Source organism: Gorilla gorilla, chromosome 15 (genome assembly GCF_029281585.2).
Source record: "Gorilla gorilla gorilla isolate KB3781 chromosome 15, NHGRI_mGorGor1-v2.1_pri, whole genome shotgun sequence".
Classification (NCBI taxonomy): Eukaryota; Metazoa; Chordata; class Mammalia; order Primates; family Hominidae; genus Gorilla; species Gorilla gorilla.
The window spans coordinates 67821788-67848144 of NC_073239.2; the positions used below are offsets into that span (position 1 = coordinate 67821788).

Here is a 26357-nt window from a genome sequence, read left to right on the forward strand (position 1 = left end):
CTACATATGATTATTTTAAAACTCCTCTCTAGGGGCAGGTTGTTCCTTGCATGCTAAGCCAGGCCATGTGAAGATAATGAAGTCCCGCCTCAGGCTACCGGACACCGTTTGTACCATCAGGCCAGCCTGTCCAAGTCTCCTGGGGTCTTTGCCTGCTTGTTTAAACACTAAAGGCCAAGATGAAAAAGTACACTAATTTCAAGCTGTGCTGGGAGCACATATACACTCGGACATGAGCAGGGGAACTGAGGAAATGAAGCTGCTTTCAGGACCATCTTCGGAGATTCTCTAAACGATGAGGAACAGATTAATTCAAACTGATGGCAGGGATTCAGAAAGCCCAGAATTACAGACCCGTCATCTTTTAGGACTGAAAACCAGTTCCTGTTTACTTTATCTACAGCTGTGACTTTTTTCCTGTCTTCACAATTTCTTCATGTGCGCTTGCATTAACGGGAAGATATTTTTACATCATCTTGCTTATCTTTTATAATAGCTTTTCCTGTTGAACTTCAATAGGCTAAAAATTCAGTGTCATTATTTATCCTAAGACTGAAGAACTGCACATCTTGGAAACGCCCTTACTCTGAATTTATTAGAGGGGCATTTAAAAAAATAAAGAGAAGTCAAGAAAATAAAATAATCTCTGATTGGGAGGCTCTCCCTGCCTCTCTGTCTCCATAATCCTAAACCAGCTGCGGTGTTCCCAGATCACAAACGTTTAGGCTTGTGTCCACTGTAAAGGTTGCTTCAGAATTTTCTACCTGGATGTCTGTATATCCAGATATGAAATGACTGGACACTGTAGGTGGTGATAAATTCTTCCACCCTGATTACTCATGAAGCAGAAATAATTAGTGCCTACCTAACCTGTGAATAACTATTTGAATTCTGCTATTTTCAAGGGTAAGTGGAAGAACTAGTAACCCAGTTTATAACTACCAGTTGGCCCGATCACCTTTGCCTCAAAGACCTGCCCCTTGGGATGCTGTGATAGGTTTAGTTTTTGCCAAGTACCAGTGCTATTTGATAGTCTCACCTTGCCTGCTCTTTTGTATAAGTGTAGCCCATGCTGTGCATTGCACGCAGTGGGTACTCAATAAATACTGAATGAATGCAGCTTATCATCCATCATTTGGTCTGTTTCGGTCTCAGTTTCCTCTATGTAAAGTGAGATTATTAGCAAATGAGTGCTTATGTATTTTGCAGCTTTAACATTCTATGGGATCTCTGGATAGCCATTTTAAATTACCTCGTATCTCCAAGGCTGTTTCTAAGCAACACAGTAATACTTCCCTGGAATCCTTGCCTGACCTCTTCAGCCCACACAGGTGTGTCTCACTGGGCCTTCTTATTATCTGGTGGTACTCTCAGGTTGTTATTTAGCTTTTCATACATGTAGGTCCTTCCCTTGCAATTAGAGTGTAGGCTTCCAAAGCTAGATACTATATAAAATATACAAATAAAGACATATCACCCAAAGGCTTAATCTTAATGTTTTCTAGAGGGAATCAAGATAAATGTCAAGTCTGTGGTTAGGGAAACTTGGTGTATGATGATCCTGTTCTTCAAGATAGGGAATTCTGCAAGTGGTACAGGTTTGGAGAAGGAAGGAGAGCAGATGACTTTAGTGAAGTGCCACATTCTATACCTTTTTCTGGGAGACTCTCAAAGATCATTAAACAAGAAAAGATTTTGAGATATGAAATCTTGGCCAAATGAACATATTATTACTGTGTTTAGCCCAGAGCTTCTCAAATGATTAAACATAGTGTTGATCTAAAGAAAGAAACTGAGGCAAAATTAATATAGGTAGTGAGTTTATTTGGGCCAAGTTTGAGGAGTGCAGCCTGGGACACAAAGGAAGTGAGAAGGACGAATAAGGAGAGGGGGCAGTTACAAAGGTTGTTTGCAGGGGATTCTCATTGGTTTACAGAAGTAACATTGATTAGTGATTAGCTATACATTGTTGAACTCTAGGGTATGAGTTACGGTGTCCAGCATGTGGGATTGTTAGGTTAATTTATGGCTGCTTAACATCACTCAGTGTAGAGCCCACATAGCAAGAAGAGATTACTTAGCTCAAGGGAGGAGTGAGAGGTGACTGCTGTCACATTTCAATGCCTCACTGGGCCAGATAATTCAAAGGGGCTCATACTTCTCAGATAAAAAGTTTCCTTTCTTTCCCAATAGCTTTTAAAATTTTTATTATTTTTTTAATTGAGACTGAGTCTTGCCCTGTCACCCAGGTTAGAGTACAGTGGCATAATCTCGGCTCACTGCAACCTCTGCCTCCTGGGTTCTGGCAGTTCTCCCACCTCAGCCTCCTGAGTAGCTGGGATTACAGGCATGTGCCACCATGCCTGGTCAATTTTTTTATTTTTAGTAGAGATGGGGTTTTGCCATGTTGGCCAGGCTGGTCTTGAACTCCTGACCTCAAGTGATCTGCGCACCTCGGCCTCCCAAAATGCTGGGATTACAGGTGTGAGCCACCGCGCCTGGCCTCTTTCCCAATAGATTTGGAAATCCTGGTGTATACAACACAAGAAGAGAAGCAGAGCTAGGAAGGAACCCTGAGAACAGCTAACTTTTAAGGAATGGCTGGAGGAATTTGGAAAGTAATACCCAGAGAGGTAGGAGGGAGTTGTGACTGCTGTGGTTTAATCCCAGCTCAGTTCTTCCATAGATATTAGGAAAACCAAATCTCATGTCTTACTGTAGAACAGCAAGGACCCTATGAGCCATGTCTGGGAATGTGGAGAGCTCTTTGGAAGAAACAGCGTACCCAATGTACTCAAGCACTTCCAGTTTCAACTGAAAGGGGCCCATGACATTATCATTTTCTCTTCTCAAAGAAACCACCCCTTTAGCTAAAAGGAAACCCGTATTAACACTCTCAATTCTAAGCACATGAGAATAATCCAACAGCTACTCTTGAAGCTATAATGAATTGTCTTAAAATTAGATCTAATATAGAGGAAGACAATCCAAAACTAACAACATAGAAAAATAAATATTCTGAGTGAGTTAGTTACATCATTCTTTCCCTATCGTCTGGGACTGGACTCAAACTTCCCTTTAATGGTTTATTTCAATCTCAACAATATTAGATTAAAAAAAATTCCTACCTGTGCATGGAAGGCTGAGAAAGGGTAAAAAAGGTACATGGTGCTTATGTTGGTGGGATTGTATAATGGGGTAGCCACTTTGGAAAACAATTTGGCAGTTCCTCAAAAAATTAAACACAGAGTTACCTATATGACCTAGTTATTTCACTCCTAGTTGTACAATAAAGAGATATGAAAACATAAGTCCACACAAAAATTTGTATGCAAATATTTATAACAACATTATTTATAATAGACAAAAGGTAGAAACAACCCAAATGTCCACCAACTGATGAGTGGATAAGCACAATGTGGTATATCCATACAAAAAAATATTATTCAGCCACCAAAACGAATGAAGTATTCACTGAGATAGCACATGGATGAACCTTGAAAACACTATACTGAGTTAAAGAAGCCAGACACAAAATGCAACATATTGTTTGATTCATTTATATGAAATGTCCAGAATAGGCAAATGCACAGAGCCAGAAAGTAGATTAGTGATTGCTTAGGGCAGGTGAAGGGAGGAATGGTGAGTGCTAATGGGTATAGGATTTCTTTGGGGGCGTGTGATAAAAATTTTCTAAAGTTATTGTAAATAATAGTGATAGATGCACAACTCTGTGAATATACTAAAATTACTGAGTTGTATACTTTAAAATAGTGAATTTATAGTGTGTGAATTTTATGTCTCATAATGCTTTATTTAAAATAAAAGAAAACACAAGAGGGATGCATACTTTCTTTTCAAGATATCTAGGTCTTCAACACCCAACTGCCTTATTACCAGCAGTTTACCTTCACAGTTGTACAGCAGCTGAGAGGTGGTCAGTCTTATTCCTCATTCCCTGTTTTTCCAGAATAATTTTAGGTGGTCAAATTAATCTGTCTCCAATCAAGATTTATTTTTCTGCTAGTGCAAATAACATTCAACTGTTGGTTTCTGATGTATTTGTACCATCAGCTTTGTCTTAACATTTATACAACATGACATAGGACATGTTCATTTATATAGTTTATCTGTACATTTCTTAGGTCACTTTTCAAAAGTCAGGTTTGTTGAGGTATAATTCATATTCAGTCAAATTCACCTGTGAGTTACATGCATTGGCGGATATTTATAGTAACCACCACCACACTTGAGATGTTGACTATTCCCATCACTCTAAAATGTCTCTTCGCACCCATTTGTAGTCAACCTCCCCTCCCCACCTCCAGCCCCTGCTATCCCCTGATTTAATCTCTACCCTTAAGACACTTTTCATTTCCTGTTCTGTGTTCTCATGGTTCATCCTGAAATTAATCTCTACCAGGTGGGATCCTGATTTGTATCCCTGCAGTGCCCAAGGTGGTACCTGGTACCTAAAAGGTGCTCAGTAAATGGGTGCTGAATAAATGAATGCATATTTTGTTTTTCAGGTTCTATCAAATCATATTGGAGACTTTGTTCTCTGATTTCCAGGATGTGCCATTTGAAAGGGGCTATTTATATTGGGAAAGACCTTCTTGCAGAGTCTTATGCAACCTTTCAAAAAATGGGCCATAGTGATTTCCAATTTCAGAGATTTTTGCTGAGCATTTCAAACATATCCCTAGACTTGGGGCTTACAACTTTGTTCATCCAGCAAGTAGATGGAAATATCCTCTCTCAACCTGAGCAAGTAGATGGAAATAGACTCTGGGACCATATGCGGCTGTTCTTCTCTCCTCCAACCTCTCCTCCCCATCTGTGATCCCTCCATCTCCACTTGGCATGGCCCCAGAGTCCCATCCAGAGCTTCCCTGAACAAGTTCTGGGAGATTCCAGACCAAGTTTATGAAGAACTCCAAGGGTAGAACCGACATCTGCTTGAAGCTTTCTCATCATGCAGGTTGTGGCTCTGTGAAAACCCACCTGCTGCTGGCTCATCAGTCAGGCTTGGATCCCATTGGTCCTTTCTGAGCTAATTCCTCTTCTATCTTGATGTGTGTGAATCAGAAACTGAACATTCCAGCCAGGTGTGGTGACAGAGACCTGTAATCCCAGCACTTTGGGAGGCCGAAGTGGGAGAATTGCTTGAGGCCAGGAGTTTGATAGCAGCCTGGGCAACATAGTGAGATCTCATCTCTATACACACAAGCGTGCGCACGCACACACACACACACACACGCGCGCGCGCGCGCACCAGGCATAGTGGTGCATGCTTGTAGTCCCAGCTACTTGGGAGGCTGGAGTGGAAGGATTGCTTGAGTCCAGGAGTTCAAGTGAGTTCAAGTACAGTGAGCTATGATTGCACCACTGCACTCCAGCCTCAGTGACAGGGTAAGACCATGACAAGAAAGAAAGAAAGAAAGAAAGAGAGAGAGAGAGAGAGAGAGAGAGAGAGAGAGAAAGAAAGAAAGAAATAAATAAATAAAGAAAGAAAGAGAGAGAGAGAGAAAGAAAGAAAGAGAGAAAGAAAGAAGGAGAGAAAGAAAGAAGAAAGAAAGGAAGAAGGAAAGAAAGAAAGAAAGAAAGGAAAGAGAAAGAAACAAAGAAAACAAACATTCCCAGAGCAAGTATAAGAGTATTAACAGGCAGTGAACAAAATCCCCCTTTGCCCTGACAGTTCCATGAAATGAGCTAGTCCTCAAAGAAAACTTCCCTTTCTTGAAAAGTATGGGTATTTTCCCCCAGACCGTCTTACTATCTTCAAGCAGATGGGTTTCCACGCACTTTCTGGTGCTGACAGCCCCCTGCTGTGCCCTCTGAACACAGACACTACGAAAAACCCATTTCACCTCTTAAGATTTGCACCTTGCCTCCAAGATGAAGCCTTGATGCTGGCATCCGAATGTATCCAAATAAAACCTAATTCCCTTTCTTCCTCCTTTGTCCCCACACACGCAGGCCGTGGCTTCCCTAGAGCAGCTCTGGTAGACAGTTCCTGCTCCTAGGAGACAGTTGCACAATGTAAACCTGCACCAAGATGTAAACCTGTACCAAGGTCAAAGTTTCAAGGTGTGAACTCCTTGGTACAATGGTGAGGTTCTGCTACATGCTGCTACGTAAACAAAATACCGAAAAGGTCTTAATTTTTTGCTACATGGAGTAATTGTGTTCATAACCCCACGTGGACAGACAAATCATTAGTAAATCAAAGGGAGCCAAAGAAATTCTTTCTATAGTAAAGGTGACAGGGTGGGGGGCCGTGAGGATTTTGGGGGTGGATGGGGAATTGGAGACAAGGAGGCTTCAGAGAAAGAGAAAGAGAAAAAAGTGAGGTCCAAGTAGAGGAAAGTTTATATTCTTCATGAAAATCAAAAGCTGCGGCTGTCAAACTTTTGTGTTAGTAGTGCCATGGTGAAAACATATTTTACTGCGTTGTGCGCGCCTCACACCCGCACACACACACAGAAGTATAATGGAAATCAATTTAAAATAAAATGTTGCATAGCTAGCTATAAGCTTAGGACATCTGTGTGTGTGTGTGTGTGTGGCCGCGAACAGCCTGACCCGGGCGAAGCGCACCCTCGGGCCGCGTCTCCCCCGCCGTACCAGCCTGCCTGACCGCGCGGAGGAGGAGGGCGGGCGCGATGCCGCCGGGGCGGGAAGGTCGCGGGCGGCTGCTCCGGACTGCAGCTCCCGCGGCGGTGGCGGCGTCTCGGGACACGGCGCGGGATGGACGCGCAGGACTGCCAGGCGGCCGCATCGCCCGAGCCGCCCGGGCCCCCAGCCCGTAGCTGCGTGGCCGCCTGGTGGGACATGGTCGAGCGCAACCTGCGGTGAGTACCGCCCGGTCCACCCCTGGCCGGGCCCCGACGGCTCGGGCTGCGCGGGGATGGGGCAGGGGGCCAGGGCGCGGCCGAGGCCGCAATCCCCTCTGCTGGCCCGGGCCCAAGGCCCAGCATTGTGGCTTCCGGGGCACCTCGGCGGCCCCCTGAGAACTCTAGGGCTCTTTGGTTGCCCTTGGTATCCTCAGCCTCAATCCCAACCTGGACCAGCGAGACTCTCAGGTTTGGTATTTCAGGAAGTTATAACTTTTGGGGGCTTCCGAAATACAGATGCCAGGGAGATGGTTGAATTCCTACACCAATCTCCATTATCTGACCATTTTGCTAACATACAAGATGGATCTGAATGACATTAGTAATAGTGACAATAGTAATATATGTTGTAATCTTGGACGGGATCCTCTTAGGTCAAGGGCCTATCTGTGTAGGTGGAAAAAAATCAGAAAATCCCTGCCTAGTTCCCTGAGTGTGAACTCCCTGGCATGTATTTAAAGAACACACCTCCAGTATGCTAAAGATGTACATAGTGTGTTGAAACCATAACTTGGCATTACCTGTGCCAAGTTCTTATGTTGTTTAAGTCTGAAATGTATCAGTGGGTGTTTTGGGTTTTGTTTCTGTTTTCTTCCTCCCATGGATCCTCGGTTTAAACAGTAATCTTAAATTACCTGAATCCACCAGCAACATATTGCCAGTCTTGTTTGCACTGAAGCCAGGTATTGGTTGGAGATCCTGGACCCAGGACACGTGGGTATTTCATTTAGTTTTGTTGGTGTGGGAAGGTATTGGCATTTTTACTTCCCTCTTTCTATTCCTTTTGTTTAATTTGTGCTGATTAGAAAATATCCAAAAATTACATCCAGACACAGGAGACCTCACTTTGGAGTGCTCAGAGTGATGATGACAAACAGGGATCTTTTCTCTCTCTCTCTCTCTCTTTTTTTTCTTTTTTGAGACAAGGGTTTCACTCTGTTGCCCAGGCTGGAGTGCAGTGGCACAATCTCGGCTCATTCCCAGGGCTCAAGCGATCCTCCCGTCTCAGCCTCCCCAGTAGCTGGGACTACAGGCACCCGCCACCACACCGAGCTAATTTTTGTATTTTGTGTAGATACGGGTTTTCACTACATTGCTCAGGTTGGTCTCAAACTCCTGGAGCTCACAGGTTCCACCTGCCTTGGCACCCCAAAGTGTTGGGATTACAGGTGTGAGCCACTGCACCTGGCCTCTTTTCTCTTCTATTCCTTTTTATTCTCATTGCAGACAACAGAGTGCTGGCAGCTCTGCAGGGGCCCAGTCACCTAGAACCCATGCCTCCCAGCTCTGGGTTGGATCTGAACAGTGCCAGAATGTCCTGATTGCACTTGTCAAACTGCATATTAACAGGACTTCTCTCCCAGATGTGGTGATTCTGGGAACATTGACATCTAATGTTTCTCACTTTGATGGTCTCTGTGGAATTGATGGCTGATTATTTAACATTTATTTGGCAGTAAAGGGCATTTATTAGGCAGAGAATCAAAGTTGCATGTCATACTCATAGAGAATAACCCACTTTGTTGATAATGGAGTGGGAGATAGGGAGTTGGGGACCATCTATTACTTGCCTTACTAATTAGTGAAAAAAGTCTCAAGAGACACTTCCTGAAAGAATAAAATACTAGCGTATGTCTTCATCTGAGCAGAAGATTATTGGCTACCATAAGATGTGCTGAGGCTGAGGTCCAGACCCATTTCCACTATCCCAAGTCCTCTTTGATTCTTGGAGCCGGGTTCATTTAGGTGAGCAAACCTTCATGGAGGGCTTGCCATGCCCCTGGCCCTGATCATGGCACTGGAACTAGTGGGATGTGTTGTGAGACCCAAGAACATTTCATCATATGATTTTTTCAGTGGCTATTTTTTAATGCCTTGGGAATCTAGTTATTTATTTTACAAAAATTTTTATCGAATCCAGTTGCTGCTTAAGGTGGGTGGGCCAAGGAGAGTAAGTCTCCACTTTACAACTGGTTTTCTTTAAATTAGAAAAATGAGGCCAGGCATTGTGGCTCGCGTCTGTAATCCCAGCACTTTGGGAAGCCAAGGCGGGCAGATCATGAGGTCAGGAGATCGAGACCATCCTGGCTAACACAGTGAAACCCTGTCTCTACTAAAAATACAAAAAATTAGCCAGGCGTGGTGGCACATGCCTGTAGTCCCAGCTACTCCGGAGGCTGAGGCAGGAGAATTGCTTGAACCTGGGAGGCGGAGGTTGGAGTGAGCCGAGATCGCACCACTACACTCCAGCCTGGGTGACAGAGCGAGACTCTGTCTCAAAAAAAAATAATAATAATAAAAGAAAAATGGAAAATGTGCTCCAGAAGGAAGTTGGGGGAAACCAAAGGTTTATTTTCCTCCTCATTTCCCCCATTCCACCCCAAGTCATTACAGTCCTAGATAGTGCTCAGAAAATGTGCAGGAGTAGGCTGATAAATGTGTTCATTCTTTCCACAGCGTTGGTTCTTTATTATCTATTGGACAGTATTCTAGTCTTGGTCACACAACAGTAAATAAAACAGACAAAATCCTTGCTCAGTGGAGCACACATTGATTCATTTGCAATTGTAAGTAAAAAAAAGAAAATGAAGTCCTTCCTCTTTCCTCTGAAGCTACCAATAAATGTTGCTTCCTTCTCCCTTACAAAATAAATGCACTCTCTTTTTATTTTCAACCTATGCGTCAATATTTACTGAGCTCAGCCCTGGGCTAGACAGAGGGAAATGTAAAGGAAGCATTCTATGCCATGTTGTTCTTGTTGTCTGTGGCCTGATAGAGTGGAGAAGACAGGGCTAATAATGGGAAAGCCATCAGAGAACAATTCAAGGCCAGCCGAGGCCCCATTATTATTTGTGGGAGGAAAGACAAGAGAGGAGAGGTCACCATGGAATGATCTCTCCAGGAGACTTTGACAAAAAAGAGATACTTCCATGGGTGTGAAGGAAGAGGGGATTTGGTTGGGAGGGTGTCTCCTAGTGCTTGGTGACAAACACATGTCGACTGAGTGAATTGGCACACAGGTTGAAGGTACCTGTCTTAATATTTGAAATAGTAAATGTAGTTAGATTTGGGCTTCCCAAAGTTGGTTTGCAGGAACCTCTGAGCATGAGTGATTCACCCTGTAGCAGCTCAGACTCCACCAGCTTTCACCAGTAAGAATCATCCAGTTAGGTTCTGAGTCCCCTGTGGGACGCTGTGCGGTTACAGCTGCAGCTGATCAAAGGGCAAGTGAAAGAACACCAAAGCACCAAGGTGGCCGTTTGATGTGGCTGGCCGTTAGCGGGGATTGGGCTGAAACTGCATCCTCCGCTCAAATAAGGTCTATTAGCCACTGGTGACTTTTGATCCCTTACTGATCTAGGGGAAGTCAAATTGACAACCCCTTAGTTAAAAGAAGCTGCTTTGCATTATTGATGCTCTGAGGATCTGGTCACTCTGTTCTCTTCCCACAGTGCATCTCAGAGAAGTGCCTCGAGCTATTTGAGAGAAGGATTGTGTATGAATTATTCCTTAAAAAACAGACACACATTTCCCTCTACTGCCTCTGCTTCCCAAGCAGACCTTCAAAACATAGCTTAGCGGGAGACTACCCTGCCTACCTTCAAAAGACAGCTTAGCGGGAGACTAACAGGCAGGGTGGAGGTGAGTGAGGGGAGCTTAGAAGGAAGCCAGCAGGAGCCAGCAGCTGGAAGGAGGCACAGTTCAGCCTTGGGTTCAGTTCTGTCCATTTGGGCTTGATCTGTGGCTCAAAGTGGCTTCTCTGGGTTTTGATTTCTTATCTCTAAAATCAGAACAACAATGTCTACTCCTTCCTGCCGCCTTCATGGCAGGGGTGGTGGGGTGCTATTTTAAAGTATTATGAAACAATCATTTTCATTTCTTTCTTGCTGATTTTATGAGTAGGCAATTGCCAGTGTATGATGTATTCAAAAATCTATCCATTACCCTTAGCCCACATATCTTTTCCACTTCTTGCAGAACTGCTGGAAATTCATCAGAGATTCATTATCTTCTCTCTTCGTGCCTCTTCCAAACACATATAAGTGCTCTGATTTTTAAGTCATTAACACTTCAGGGGGAATTAATTTTTTTAGAGGTCTTTCTTTGATGACTTTGTTATCAGAGGGCTCCTGAGAATACAGGAGCAGGAAGGAGGAAAGAAGAAAGGACGGGACCCTGCTGAGAGGGCTAAGGTGCAGAAGGAGATCTTAAAACAAGATTGTCTATGAGCAGAATTTTGCCAGAGGCCAGCTTTGTTCCTGGGGTTCATTTCTGCTTACATGGATGTCACCAAGACTGTGACATCCTGGAGATCATTATAAGACTACGGGATCAGACAGACCTGGGTATGTGTGGCTCTGCCATTCATTGACTTGTGACCTTGGAAAGATTACTTAACTTTCCAGTCTCATTTGCAAAGCAAAGGTAATAATTATCTTCCAAAAATGCCTCTGGTCTAGCATAGAAATCAGGGCAGGGGAGACAATTTATCAAAAATGCTTTCCAGCCCCTCAACCTTACCATTTGATTATATTAAACAGTTTTAACAATGACCTCTTACAACGTGGAAAGGGACTTACTTAATGGATAATGTGGGCAAAAACTGGAAGCAGGAGGTGATGACATTGACCTCCTGTATCCCTCACCTCTCTAAGACCCTCACAAGAGAGGTGGCTTGAGACAGAGGTGTCCTTAGTGACCCCTCATGGACAAATCGTCACTTGTGTGCTGACAGCTCCTGATTGCGTGGTTTGTGTCACAGGCAACAATAGTGTAGGCAAGATGTGCATGCGCCCATCCCACTCCCTGACCAGGCTCCAGCCCTGTGCCTCATGGGTCCGTCTCTTCCAGGGATCTCATCTCAGAAGTGGGGTCTTCTAACACTGGCTCATTTCTTCCTAAGATACGTCCAGAATACAGAGGATCTAGGGATTATTCCCTCACTGCCTGAGACTAATGATAACAATAGCTAACACATATAGTGCAGAATTGTGATATAATTAAAAACTGCAGCAACTGTTAAACTGTCTGAATCCTGTTTACTGGTGACTTTGGGGTCCAGCCTCAGCCTTCTATGGGGCTACAGTAAGGGACCAAACCTGGCTGTGGTGCGAACATATCCCTTCCCCTCCTGTCCCTGCCATGTCCTGGCTTTTTCAGCTACTGGTTGGGGCCCTGCCTTATTACTCTCCTTACCTGGTTTCCCCTTAGTCCCAGTCTTGACCTGCCGTGTAGATAATTCCTTGTCATTGTGTAAAAGATTTTGCTTAAATGCCATCTGACCCGGAATTCCCAGTGTTAGTCTCTGAAATTTGGGGGCGGATCACCTGAGGTCAGGAGTTCGAGACCAGCCTGGCCAACATGGTGAAACTCTGTCTCTACTAAAAATACAAAAATTAGCCAGGCATGGTGGTGGGTGCCTGTAATGCCAGCTACTTGGGAGGCTCAGGCAGGAGAATTGCTTGAACCCGGGAGGCAGAGGTTGCAGTGAGCTGAGAACATGCCATTGCACTCCAGCCTGGGCAACAAGAGCAGAACTCTGTCCAAAAAAAAAAAAAACAAAGAAAAAGAAAAAAACAAACCAAGACAAATGGATTAATTTCTAAAACCTTGTGTGTTTCCCAATATCTTGCAGATATTTTCCACACTCCTGTTCAATGCTCAGAAGAAAAATTGCTGCTCTGTATGACAGCTTTACTAGTAAATCCTTAAAAGAACACGTTTTCCTTCCTCTGATAGACATGCTAATTTATTTTAATTTTTGTAAGTATGGACCTTCCATAAATTTGCCTATATAATTTTTCCCAAATAAAGACCTCAGTACCCTTAAAGTTGTGACGTAGTGAAAAGACATGTCAGCTGTAAAATTGTGGTTAGACTGAAATGGTCTGAAACTTATTTAATATTGACTTTGAAGTCTAGCAGGAATCCTTGCAAACTGTTGGGAGTAAAGAGAGATGCATGGCCTTGTAGGTGGGGGTTCCATTCACAGTCCTTCTAGTTCTTACCTGCTTGCCTCCTGGTAAGCAGGTAATTCTGGACATTTCTTGCCTTTTTGCTGATGATTAGGTTTCACCGAAGTAGCAGAATACTTATTATTTTCTTCTAGGCCTTTTTACCTTCTTAGGGGAATGGTCTCCGCTGCTTTTAAAAAGCTGGAGACAAGGATAAGGATTGAATAACTCTGTTTCTCTATTATGAGCCATCACACTGATGCTATTTTAAAATCTAGCTTTTAGGTTTTTGTTTTTTGCCCCTCCTCTGCAGGCTAGTCCTAGCTGATAAAATAAAATGCTCTGCTAGGAGTTTAGTGTAGTAGCTTGCAACTTAGAAGCCTGTTAACCTATGTAGGCTAATTCCTTTCTTTGATTGTGATTAAAAGGCATGGAATTTGATTCTTGAAGTTGATAATGATTTTTACTTTCCAGTCAAAGCCCCATTTCTTGTGGATTTAAAGAAACCGGAGTTAAAGATTCCTCACACAGTGAACTTCTACCTGAGAGTTGAACCTGGGGTGATGCTAGGGATCTGGTGAGTGCACGGATGGGACACCGGGTTGCTTGATGGGGCAGGTGTTCCTGTTAGGACTCAGAGGAGCAGTGCTGTGTTACCTGCCCATGGAGAGGTCGGTGCTCCTGGAGGCTGTTTCCTACACCTTCCTCTTCTGTTGATTTGCTTGATTTTGCTTTGGAGTATAGACTTTTAGGTGTTGCCCTTGGCTTCTGGCCTTACCCATCCCTTCTGCCTTATTCCATACCACCCTTGCCTTCATGCCCTTAACTCCAGACACACTGTCCTCCTAGGACATGCTCTGCCCTCAAGGCTTCCTTCTATTTCTCAGCTCCCTGCCTTCCCTCTTCTTGCCTTGCTAACTGTTTACTCATCTACTGGATCTTACTTTAATTGGTAATTTTCAGGAAAGCCTTTCCTCACTGTCCGTTTTAGGTATGTGCTGTCATGGCCATCTGTGCTTGTCCCTTTTGACAATTATTCCCATTGTCATGAAATAAATGTTTGTGTGATGATTTGGTTAATATTTGTCTTCCTTATAAGACTATAGCTTCAGCAGGTGATAGACTTTGTTGGTGGGTTTTCATTGCTTAGCACAATGTTTGGCACATAAAGGGCATTCAGTAAATATGTCAGATGAGGTCATGAACAGTCTATTGTCTTACAATGCTAACCTTAACATTTCTTCTGTTTAGTTGTAATACTCATTCTTGGCTGCCAAGTTTCCAGTGACCTGTTTTCTATTTCATCTCCCTGAGTTCAAACCTTTGATCATAAAATGTTTAGGACCAACCCATAACTTCTTCCTACTCTGCAGGGTACAGTTCACCCAATAGTGTTGGAATTTAGAAATCTTTTTATTCTTTGCTTTTGCCCCACTGGTCCTTGGTTTGGTGAGTCAGCTATCTCATCAAGATCAGCTCATCCAGCAGGCAGCAGTGCCTATATTTGGAGTACAGAGGCCCTGGGGATGATGGCAGACTTTCTGTCCTTAAATGATGGAGAGGACAGAAGATTTGTCACCCTTAGCCAGTTCTCCGCATCCCATGGTGACATGTCATAAGGCAGTGTTTGCATTTGCAGCATTCACTGGTTTTACAAAGTGGAGAAACTGGAACTCACACAGATGTTTAAAATCACAAGGTTACTTGGTTTCTGGAGCAAAATAGTTTAGTGTTTTAGTTCTTTTCTCTTACATAAACTGGTTTCTCTTTAAATTATTTCCTACTTATCTCTTCAGCCGAACTCATGGCAGATGGTAAACATCTATTATCTTTTACTTGTTTCCCTTTTTAAAAAAACAATTTCAATGGGCTGTACCTAAGAACTGCAATCTTGGAAAATTAGCAGGTGTAGAAGTCAGAAGAACGAAAACAGTAAGTCGTTAAAAGGCATTGTCTCTGTGCATGGGGACATGGGGTAGGGCAGTTGTGGTTCTCATCATAAGACTTTTTGTGGTGTTAGATTTTTATTTTTGCCATGTGCATATATTACTCAGATAAAAAATTAAAATATATGTATATATATCATAAGGAGACTTTCAGCCTTTGGAAAGGATGGAGAATTCCTCTTTGTACATTTGTTTAAACCTCCCTTGCTCTTCAGGCACACAGTCCCCAGCAGCCGGGGGGAAGATGCCAAGGGGAAGGACTGTTGCTGGTATGAAGCAGCCCTTCGCGATGGGAACCCAATTATTGTTTATCTTCATGGCAGTGCAGAACACAGGTCAGTGGCTCTGCTTACACATTTTTTTTTCAGGAGATTGAGAGCATTTCAGCCCCATGGGGGAATGAAGAAGGACAGGGCTCTGTTTTTAACTCTGTAGGCATGCCTTCTCATATTTCTTCTCCTTTGTTGAAATCTGAGGGTGTTCTGGCAATAAGCTTCACTTAAAAAGATTATTGTATATGTAGAATAATGTGGATCCCTAACTGAGGAGAAAAGAATAACTCTTCCAAAAGTTGGATGTTGATTTCAAAGAAAGTGATGATTCCTTTGCTCCCGAAGAGTGTCTGAAATGATGGATCGAACCCATGAATGACAGGAAAGGGAATAGGCACGCATTATGGGGGAAAGGAAGAGCCATTTCCAGATCAGAGATTTTTCAGAACACTACAGTGGAGAGTCCTTTATTTAGCTTTAATGTTATTAGCTAAAAATATGACTCCTTAAGAGAGGTCACACGGAATTCTGACCACAGGTACTGGGAACCGTCTGACTAATTCTAGAATATTTACACCTCAGCCCATTCTCTGTAGTCCCAACCTCGCTTTGTAACAAAGAACGTCTCCCAGCAGTCTGGCTCCCCTTCGATGTGCTGTCCGAGCCTTTTTGGGCCTGTATAATTATGTTGGGTGATGATCATCGGCTGTGACTGTGCCCCTTCAGCTTGGGGCAGGGGCGATGTGCCTCAGAAACACACAGATCTCCACCATCTTGGGAGGAGCACCTGCCTGTGACTCCCTTCTTCCCTGTCTTTTTCTGGCAGGTGACTCGCCTTTCTCAAGACTCGACTTTTCTCAAGGGGCTTTTTTGATGTGTCCATTTTAGAGCCACATTTGCTGAAATTTCCTGTGAAACCCAGCATTTTTTTTTTTTTACATTTCCCCTTCTCCTAATTATTTATTCCTCCAACCTGAAAGAGAAAGGTGTGAGATCAGATACCAGCAGCACGAGAGTGATTTTTATTGAATTTGTTATCATCGTTCCTAATTCTTGCTTTTCTTTTTTTTTTTTAACTTCCTTCACAGGGCAGCTTCACACAGACTGAAGCTGGTAAAGGTATGTCTGAAGAGGCCTCAAAGCACCCATTTCATAAGTCTGTTCGATATGTCATAAGATTTTCCTCAGGCCCTCCGCGTGGTTGTTTTTTGAGAGGTCTCCAGGGTACTGGTCAGGGTGGGTTGTGGTGTCTGGGGCTCAAAGTCCCACGGGTGGACTTCTGCTCCTACACTGATCAAAACAGAACCGAGCTTCTCTAGGTCCCAAAGTACCTTCGTGAAGTTAATAACCTCATTGCCAAATGGAGGTGAAGACATTTTTATTTGCTTTCTCTGAGGGCTGGGGGATGGGTTGAGAGAGTTTTTGTTGTTGTTGTTGTTGTTGTTTGAGATTCTGTTGCCCAGGCTGGAATGCAGTGGCATGATCTCCACTTACTGCAACCTTCACCTCCCAGGCTCAAGCGATTCTCCTGCCTCAGCCTCCCGAGTAGCTGGGATTACAGGCACCAACCACCACGCCCGGCTAATTTTGTATTTTTTAGTAGAGACAGGGTTTCAGCATGTTGGCCAGGCTGGTCTTGAACTCGTGATCTCAGGTGATCCACCCACCTCCGCCTCCCAAAGTGCTGGGATTACAGGCGCGAACCACCTCACCCGGCTGACATTTTTATTTGCTTTCTCTGAGGGCTGGGGGATGGGTTGAGAGAGTATTATTAAGGTGCAAAATGTTCACTCCTTTTAAAAGAATCAACCTTTTTAGTTTCTAGTGGTTATAGGCTAAAGACACAGAATGTCTGCTTTTTTTTTTTTTTTTTTTTTTTTTGAGACGGAGTCTCGCTCTGTTGCCCAGGCTGGAGTGCAGTGGTGCTATCTTGGCTCACTGCAAACTCCGCCTCCTGGGTTCATGCCATTCTTCTGCCTCAGCCTCCCAAGTAGCTGGGATTACAGGCACCTGCCACCACGCCCAGCTAATTTTGTTTTTGTATTTTTAGTAGAGATGGGGTTTCATCGTGTTAGCCAGGATGGTCTCAATCTCCTGACCTCGTGATCTGCCTACCTTGGCCTCCCAGAGTGCTGGGATTACAGTCATGAGCCACTGCGCCCGCCCAGAATGTCTGCTTTTAAAAGGCATTCAAGGCTGGGTACAGTGGTTCACGCTTGCAGTACCAACACTTTGGAAGGCTGAGACCTGGAGTTCAAGACCAGGGTCTCAACTTAATGAGACCCTGTCTCTACAAATAATTTTAAAATTAGCTGGATGTGGTGGTACTTGCCTGCAATTCCAGCTACTCAGGAGGCTGAGGCGAGAGGATTGCTTGAGCCTGGGAGTTTGAGGTTGCAATAAGCTAGGATTGTGCCACCACACCGCAGCCTGAACGACAGAGTGAGGAGACCCTGACTCAAAAAAAAAAAAAAAAAAAAAAGTCATTGACACCCTGGCTTCAGCCCATGTAAGGCTTTGTAGAGTAGCATGGTGGCCACACTTGCTCTCCTCACTCCCTGCTGCATGACTCTGGTTTGTTGGGACAGCCCCTGTGTTTCCAGGTATGCAGAAGATGGCAGGCTTTCCACTTAGCCATATCTGCCTCAGAACCGGTTGAACAAGCCACCTGTTTATCCTCTTCCACCCTCTGGTTAGGTAATCTCCGCTGCTGGTGACCGGCTGGTGACCACAGGGACTTGGTCTCTCCTCCCACATGCTGGCTCCCACTTTGGAGTTCTTTCCTGATCAAACAATATTAGTGGGGCCCAGAATCCTGGCAGTACCGGTATCTCCAGTGCTTTCTTCATCCTCTCTCCCCTGTGCAGACAGGAAGCTCCTCTCCTGTCCCCTCCCCTCATCCCCTCAACACTGCCTTCTCAGAGCCAGTGCTTGTAGAGTGGCAGGGGGCTGGGTGCAGTGTTGCCCAGGAGTACCATGTTTATTCATTTTTAGGTTTGCTTTCCCCTCTGCACCCTGCCCTTTGCATTCCCCACGTGAAACGTGGTAAAGCTAATGTCCGTGAGAATGTGCGTGCTTTTCCCCTCCCACTCAGAGCTGTCTCAATGTTGCCAGAAAGGAGAAGAGCTGTAGGTGTGAAATGCAGCCAGGTGATCCTTGTGGTAGTTAGGGTGGGTGGGGAAGGAGAGTGGCTGGTATGGCAGGACTTTGCCCCCAGGCAGATCGTGGGCATCAAGTGCCAGTGCCATCATTGCCCAACAGGACCAAACTTCCTTAGCCCTTCCTTTCCTCCTCTGGATAGGTGATTTCTTTAAAACAATAAATTTTCATTATTAAATTTTCATTCATTCATGTATTCATCACTGCAACAGACTAATACAGCTATTTGCATTTATTTGCATTCCCACCTAGTTTTTACTTCTCCTTATAAAAGGCTTTTGTTACTATGATTGTATCTATATATACATTTATGTTGTGCTCTTTTACTTCACACTGTTTTATAGACATTCTTCCATGTTTTCACAGTCATCATAGTTAGCCAGTTTAAAAGGTTATGTCATTCTCCATTATATTTATAAGCAATTGTTTACTTAACTATTACACTGCTATTGGATATAAGATTTTTTCTCCCTGCATTTGCTTTAACTAATATTGTTTCAGAAAACTATAAACATCTAGATTTTTCTTCTTTCATGTCTTTTTCCTAGAAATGAATTCTTAGGAGTAGGGTTTGTTGCAGTTGTGGTTCTTGGGTTGTATTGCCTAGTGGTCCTTCAACACGTGCTGCAGCACACATGCATATTCCCATTTTCCTGCATGCTTAGCCGCCATGTGTCCTGGCTAACTTTCTTGGAGGGAATGTAACAGATACGTAAAAGGTATATTTAGCTCCTTGTTGTTAGTTTAATTTGTATTTACAAGTTCCTAATGAGGTTTTGCCACCCGGATATAAAATGCAGTGGGAGGAAGCACAGTATTTGGACAGAGGCAGACCCAGGAGTGAATCTTGGTTCTAGTTCTAGCCAGTTGGGTGATCTTAAACAAGTTACTTAAGCTCCGCAAGGCTCAGTTTATCTGTAAAATGGGGATAATATCTACTTTACAGTACAGTTGTGAGGATTGAATAAAGTTTCAAAAGTGCCTGCACAGTAAAATTTTGTCCTTTTTTATCTCTCTTTTCTTTATCTATGATTGTATTTCTTCCTCTTTTTTTTTTTTTTTTTTTTTGAGACGGAGTCCCTGTCACCCAGGCTGGAGTGCAGTGGTGTGATCTTGGTTGCTCACTGCAACCTTAGCTTCCTAGGTTCAAGCGATTCTCCTGCCTCAGCCTCCTGAGTCCTGGGATTACAGGTGTGCACCACCACACCCAACAATCATTGTATTTCATTTCATGAAAAATTATGTTTTCATAGTCTCTCCTTCTTTACCTACTAGAAGCTTGGCAGTGGTCTCATATATTACAGTGATCTCTTTATTTTTATTGAAATTAACTCTTTATTCATATTTAATATAAATAGCTTCCCCTTTTTGATTGCTTCTACTACAACTCTGTGTAGTTCTTATTCTCAAGGAATTTTTGAAAAGAGACATTTATAGACCTAAAGGAGACTATTATTGTTTCTCACTTTTCAGAATAATATTTACATATGTAAATGTTAAATAACTTGGCCAAGGTCACACAGCAGGTAAGTGGCAGAGCCAGCGTGAGACCCTGGGTGTCTGACCCTGCTTAGCCTTCCTGCTCTCCGTCTCTCCCACTGAGCCTCGGCTTCTCAAGTTGGAAGTCAAACACCAGATTTCAAAAATACATCTTTCCCACCTGTTAAACTTGTGTGTATGCTTTGAACATACAGATACCTAGAGCATCCTAGAGATGTTTCTGACAGTGCAACAAACTTTCTTTTTAATCTTCATTGAATATAAAATAATAGCTGTTTTTCTATTAAAACAGCTGAGTTTTAATAGCTCAGAGTTTCTAACAGTGCAACAAACTTTCTTTTTAATCTTCATCGAATACAAAATAATAGCTGTTTTACAGAGTTTCTGACAGTGCAACAAACTTTCTTTTTAATCTTCATCGAATATAAAATAATAGCTGTTTTTCTAGGTTCTGCAGTTAAAAAAATACTAATGAACAAGTTAAAATTACCTTTGAAAGAGCCCTCCTTGTGATGTGATATGGATAGATATAGGGAGGAGAAGCCTTTTCTGTTTTCATCTTCTAATTAAAGTGATAACAGCTCCTTTGTTACCTAGGTGCTGAGTGATGGTGGCTTTCATGTCTTGTCTGTTGACTACAGAGGTATGTGTTAAGAACGGTGTACAAAGATTTTTCAGTAAGCAGGGGGCCTCTGATGACCCCTCATTTTGAAGGCAGTGATACTGTGTTTGCCTTTTCTTGCTGCCAGGATTTGGGGACTCTACGGGTAAGCCCACAGAGGAGGGACTGACTACGGATGCCATTTGTGTCTATGAGTGGACCAAGGCAAGAAGTGGCATCACTCCCGTGTGTCTCTGGGGCCACTCTCTGGGTACAGGGTAAGTGAGATCTGCAAATGTGTCTTTAGGCAGGTCCTTGAGGCTTTAGTGTCCTATCAAAGGCAGCAGCCAGTAGTGGAGGGAGCACTGAGTCAGAAGACAGGGACTCTTTGCTTATCATTTTCACACACTAGAAGTGGCTGAAGATCTTGCCATCTTACCATGCTATTTGTAAAACAGAAGGTCCCTTCAGCTCTACGGTTATCTATTACTTTGAAGTCCAAGTATTTCTGAGGGTTTTAAAGGAAAGGATCCTTGGCCAGGCGGGGTGGCTCACACCTGTAATTCTAGCACTTTGGGAGGCTGAGGTGGGCCGATCACTTGAGGCCAGGAGTTTGAGACTAGCCTGGCCAACATGGCCAAACCCCGTCTTTACTAAAAATACCAAAAATTAGCAGGGCTTGGTGGTGCGTGCCTGTAATCCCAGCTACTCAGGAAGCTGAGGCAGGAGAATCACTTGAGCCCAGGGAGGTAGAGGTTGCAGTGAGCCGAGATTGTACCACTGCACTCCAGCCTGGGTGACAGAGTGAGGCTCTGTCTCCAAAAACAAAAAAACAAAAGAAAGAAAGAAAGAAAATGACCCCCTTAATATAGGGCCTGTGGAACCCTTTGAAATAGTGTGCAAATTTTGTGTCTATATGCATTTTTCTAACCAGAGAGCCCAGAGGTTTTATCAGATGCTCATACCAGAAGTTGCATTTTGTACTGTTATTGCTTAACACATGTACTAATTTTCATTGCTTTACAGAGTTGCAACAAATGCTGCAAAAGTGCTAGAAGAAAAAGGTAATATAAAATGCTTAAGTGGTATAATTTCCCATCTTCAGATGGGAAAGTAAAAACAGTCAAGAGACTATTGTGTACACTTTGAACATACAGACACCAAAAGCATCCCAACTTTAGGTGGTTTCTGGCAGTGCAACAGACTTTCTTTTTGATCTCCCTTTAATATAAAACAATAGCTGTTTTTTCAGGTTCTGCAGTTAAAAATAAATATGAAGGAACAAGTTAAAATCACCTTTGAAAGAGTCCTCCTTGGCCGATGCGGTGGCTCACGCCTGTAATCCCAGCACTTTGGGAGGCCGAGGCGGGTGGATCACGAGGTCAGGAGTTCGAGCCCAGCCTGGCCAAGATGGTGAAACCCTGTCTCTACTAAAAATACAAAAATTTGCCAGGCACAGTGGCGGGTGCCTGTAATCCCAGCTACTTGGGAGGTTGAGGCAGGAGAATTGCTTGAACCCAGGAGGTGGAGGTTGTGGTAAGCTGAGATTGCCACTGCATTCTAGCCTGGGTGACAGAGCAAGAGTCTGTCTCAAAAAAAAACAAAAAAAACAAAAAAAACAGAGTCCTCCTAGTGATATCATATTAATTTAAATTACAGGATAAAAAATACTGTATCATTAAATGATACACAGAACTGGCTTTCTGCAGCCCTTCTTAGTAATATTTATGTCAGGTTTTCTCAAAGTGATCTAACTGTTAGTATCAGAATCTTCGACCCTAGCTGATTTGAAGAATTAGAATCTCTGTGAACAGGGTCATTTAAAAAAAATTAAAATTAGAATTTGCTCCTTATATAGAGATGCTATATAAATGCAAATATTCATTACCCTAATGCCATACAATTTAAACATTTACATTACAATTATCTGCTTTTGTGTGTGTGTGTTTTGCTCATCTTTGTATGGCTATTTTTGATTAAGGGCTACACGTGGTTTATGGAAAATCATAGAAATGATTTGAGGTTTGAACTGATATTATCTTCTTCCAGATATAATTTACTCTTCTGAAAGGCAGTTATGGTAGGGAGAGATCACCTTAATCTAATTAGAGATTGAGCTGATCTGAAGCTGGTCTTCAGTCTTTATGATGGCTGGTCTATTTCTAGTTCACATTACTCCTAGACTGTAGTTCTTTGAGATCACAACCAAAAGCCTGAGAAATGTACTAGGGTCCTCTTTTTTGTCAGATCCTGAACTCTAATTGCTGTCATTTGGATTTTGTCAGAATGCTGAAAGTTTTGTCTCGTTTCTGATTCTCTCAGCCACCACTATAGCTTTCAACTGAGTTGAGGGAAAAGGCAGCTCAAACTCTCTGGACTTCTCTCTTTTGGTATTGGTTCTGTAGTTTCTCACTGACCACTAGCCCCCATATCCTTTCAAACATATACGTATATATACCTTAACCAACCACATCTTTTCTAATTGTTCTTAGAGTCAGTGTTGACCAAAACAACCTAGTCAGCCTCTGGCACATTCTTAGCAACGGACTGCATGGACTGCAGAAAACCATCTTCCTGTAATACTTTGCTTTCTTTTTTTTTTTTTTTTTTTTTGTGGCGGAGTCTTGCTCTGTCGCCAGGCTGGAGTGCAGTGGCGCAATCTCGGCTCACTGCAACCTCTGCCTCCTGGGTTCAAGTGATTCTCCTGCCTCAGCCTCTCGAGTAGCTGGGACTACAGGCGTGCACCACCACGCCTGGCTGATTTTTGTATTTTTAGTAGAGATGGGGTTTCACCATGTTGGCCAGGATGGTCTCCATCTCCTGACCTCGTGATCCGCCTGCCTTGGCCTCCCAGAATGCTAGTATTACAGGTGTGAGCCACCGCGCCTGGCCTTGCTTTCTTGTTGTCCAAGCCATGATGACCTGGTTGTGTTCTTAGAAGAAGGTAGTGGTTTTCAGTTATCATTATGTGCACAGAAACCTCTTGGGGAGGGGAGGGTGGAAGCGTGTTAAAATGCACATTCTCAGCCCTCACCCTGGAGAATCTGACTCATAAATATGAGGTGGGGTCCAGGAATTTGCATTATTAATAACCTTCACAAATAATTTTGATGCACATACCTCATGTACAAGATCTTGAATACCCCTTATCTAGGAAAGATGGTATTTGAATAGGGGAGTTACTGATTCCTTTCTTTCTTTCTTTCATTTCAAGGATGCCCAGTTGATGCTATTGTCTTGGAAGCTCCATTTACCAACATGTGGGTTGCAAGTATCAATTATCCCTTGTTAAAGGTGAGACTCTGATTCTTCTTTACAAGGGATCAAAGTAGGCTATTTTGATACAGTGTAGGCTATTTCTACACATGTATGTTTATTAACAGTCTTCCTTTTCTTAAGTAGTTTTATATGTTTTTAAGTTATTCTAATCTGAGACAGTTTATTAACCAGTTACCACAAAAGGGAACCCATGGCTGTTGGATTTGATATTTCCTTCACTTTCTTCTAACGATATCTGTTTTATAATTTTGTAGTAGATAGACTTGCCTTAAGTTTATTCTTTATTTTTATTTTCTTCTTAAAAGTGAAAACAAACGTTTCATACATCATTTTTGAGCCCTATGAATGTCATTTGAATATCTTTCATAACTTTATCGTAAGAAAGTTTCTAGAGAATTTAAGAAAGCTGCGAAATACTTTTACACAGTGTGCCAGATGAAGACAAACTTTCTAAGAAAATAAGTTCTAAGGCCGGGAGTGGTGGCTCCCACCTGTAATCCCAGCACTTGGGGAGGCCGAGGTGGCTGGATCACAAGGTCAAGAGATCAAGACCATCCTGGCCAACATGGTGAAACCCCGTCTCTACTAAAAATACAAAAATTAGCTGGGCGTGGTGGCACGCACCTGTAGTCCCAGCTACTCAGGAGGCTGAGGCAGGAGAGTCGCTTGAACCCGGGAGGCAGAGGTTGCAGTGAGCCGAGATCACGCCACTGCACTCCAGCCTGGTGACAGAGTGAGACTTCGTCTCAAAGAAAGAAAAAAAATCTATTGTGTAGACTATCCTAACTTTATAATCTTATTCTATACCTAATGCTCAATTGTTTATAGTTGTACATACGTGTAAACGTTAGCAAATGAGAGGCGGGGAGAGAGAGAGAGCGAAAGTCTTAGAGGGATACATGGCCTCAATTTAAAAATTATTCTACATTGTTGTTTCATACTGTAAGACATCTTGGAGTATGTTACTCTAACAACTTTAGGAATTTTTTTGTACAATACGCCATCATAGATAGAATTCCATCATACACAGAATTTCTGAAACTCACTTAACTATTTTCAGGGAAAAGTAGCTCACCACTTCCTAGGACAGCGAGTTCACATAATCACATACTCTTGAAAATGGCTTTAATATCTAAGTTTAACTTAATATAGGAATCCCCTCTACAATGCAAAATACTGAATGCTGAGTAATTTAAGATATAATAAATATTTTCAATTGGTTCTAGAAACTGAACATTCATTTTAATATAATATAACCATTAATTGCATATCTATCATATTACTCTAAGTCACTACCAATAAATTCATTAAATTGTAGGTATGTAACATAAGTCAAATACAATCTTTTTATTTAGTTTGTTTTTAAAAATGTGTTAATGTTGAAATTTAGCGAAATAAGGAAAATACATGATTTAATGAGCAATTATAAACTGAACACCCATGTAACTATTACCTACGTCAAGAAATGAGCATCACCCACACTCTAGAAGTCTTCTGTATATTACTTCCCAATCCAGTAAGCCTTATTTTAGATGTAATCCTTAGTCCTTAGATGGAATTCTTAGATGAATTTTACGGTAATCATATCTGTGCATTTATTTATAGAGTTACCACCTGTACATGCATCTCTGAGCAATATTGTTTTGTCTGTGAACTTTATATAAAAGTAAAATTATATAGAATATATTTTATTTTTTTCACCCAACATTATATTTGTGGGATTGTATTCATGATGTGCATAGTATAGCTGTAGGTTGGTTATTTTCATTGCTATATACTATTCCATTGTATGTACATACCAAAATTTATTGATCTATTGTGTTGTTTATTATATTTGTATTACTTTCAGTTTGGGGAAATTAACAATATTGTTGTTATGAATGTTCTTGAACCTGTATTCTGTAAACATGTACAAGAATTTCACCGGGGTATACCCTAGGAGTGGAATTGTGGGGTAATAAGGTATCCATATGGCCAGCTTTAATAATTATAGTGCAAGTTTTCCTAAATGACTTTACCACTTTACTCTCTCACCAATCCTGTATGAGAGCTCCAGTTGCTTCAAATCCTTGCCCTCATATTGATATATCAATATGGTTGTAATTTGCATTTCCCTTATAACCAGTGAGGTTGGGCAACTTTTAATATGTTTATTAGCCATTTGGATATCATCTTTTGTGAGGTACTTGTTCATGTCTTTCGCCCATTTTTCAGGTAGATTTTATTTCTTTTTATTTGTTGAATTTCTTCATAGATGCTGGATATGAGTCATTAGAACATTATTTGTATTGTAAATATATTGTATTATTTTGTTTTGTCTTTTCACTTTCTTAATGATATGTCATGATAAAGAGACGTTTCTTTTTTTTGAGGTAGAGTCTTGCTCTGTCGTCCAGGCTGGAGTGCAGTGGCGTGATATCGGCTCACTGCAAGCTCCGCCTCCCAGGTTCACGCCATTCTCCTGCCTCAGCCTCCCGAGTAGCTGGGACTACAGGTGCCCGCCACCATGCCTGGCTAATTTTTCTGTGTTTTTAGTAGAGACGGGGTTTCACCGTGTTAGGCAGGATGATCTCGATCTCCTGACCTCGTGATCTGCCCACCTCGGTCTCCCAAAGTGCTGGGATTACAGGTGTGAGCCACCGCGCCCGGCTGATAAAGAGAGATTTCTAAATTTAATGTGGACCAATTTACCAATATTTTTCTTTATGGTAACTTTTGTGTCATTTATAATAAAACTCTGCTTACCCAAA

At 42.5% G+C, this 26357-nt stretch overlaps 1 protein-coding gene across 1 annotated transcript in view; it reads left to right on the plus strand.

Annotated features, from left to right (window-relative positions):
• Nucleotides 1-6628: 6628 nt before the first annotated feature.
• The window catches only part of ABHD12B (abhydrolase domain containing 12B), a 33129-nt gene continuing 13400 nt past the window's right edge, over nucleotides 6629-26357 (plus strand). Inside the window, exons 1-9 of the mRNA XM_031001895.3 lie at nucleotides 6629-6854; nucleotides 12532-12659; nucleotides 13325-13427; nucleotides 15012-15131; nucleotides 16157-16187; nucleotides 20325-20370; nucleotides 20477-20606; nucleotides 21355-21392; nucleotides 23543-23622. Coding sequence (XP_030857755.3) covers nucleotides 6751-6854; nucleotides 12532-12659; nucleotides 13325-13427; nucleotides 15012-15131; nucleotides 16157-16187; nucleotides 20325-20370; nucleotides 20477-20606; nucleotides 21355-21392; nucleotides 23543-23622 — 780 coding nt within the window. The 5' untranslated portion in view covers nucleotides 6629-6750. The remainder of the gene's footprint in view (nucleotides 6855-12531; nucleotides 12660-13324; nucleotides 13428-15011; nucleotides 15132-16156; nucleotides 16188-20324; nucleotides 20371-20476; nucleotides 20607-21354; nucleotides 21393-23542; nucleotides 23623-26357) is intronic.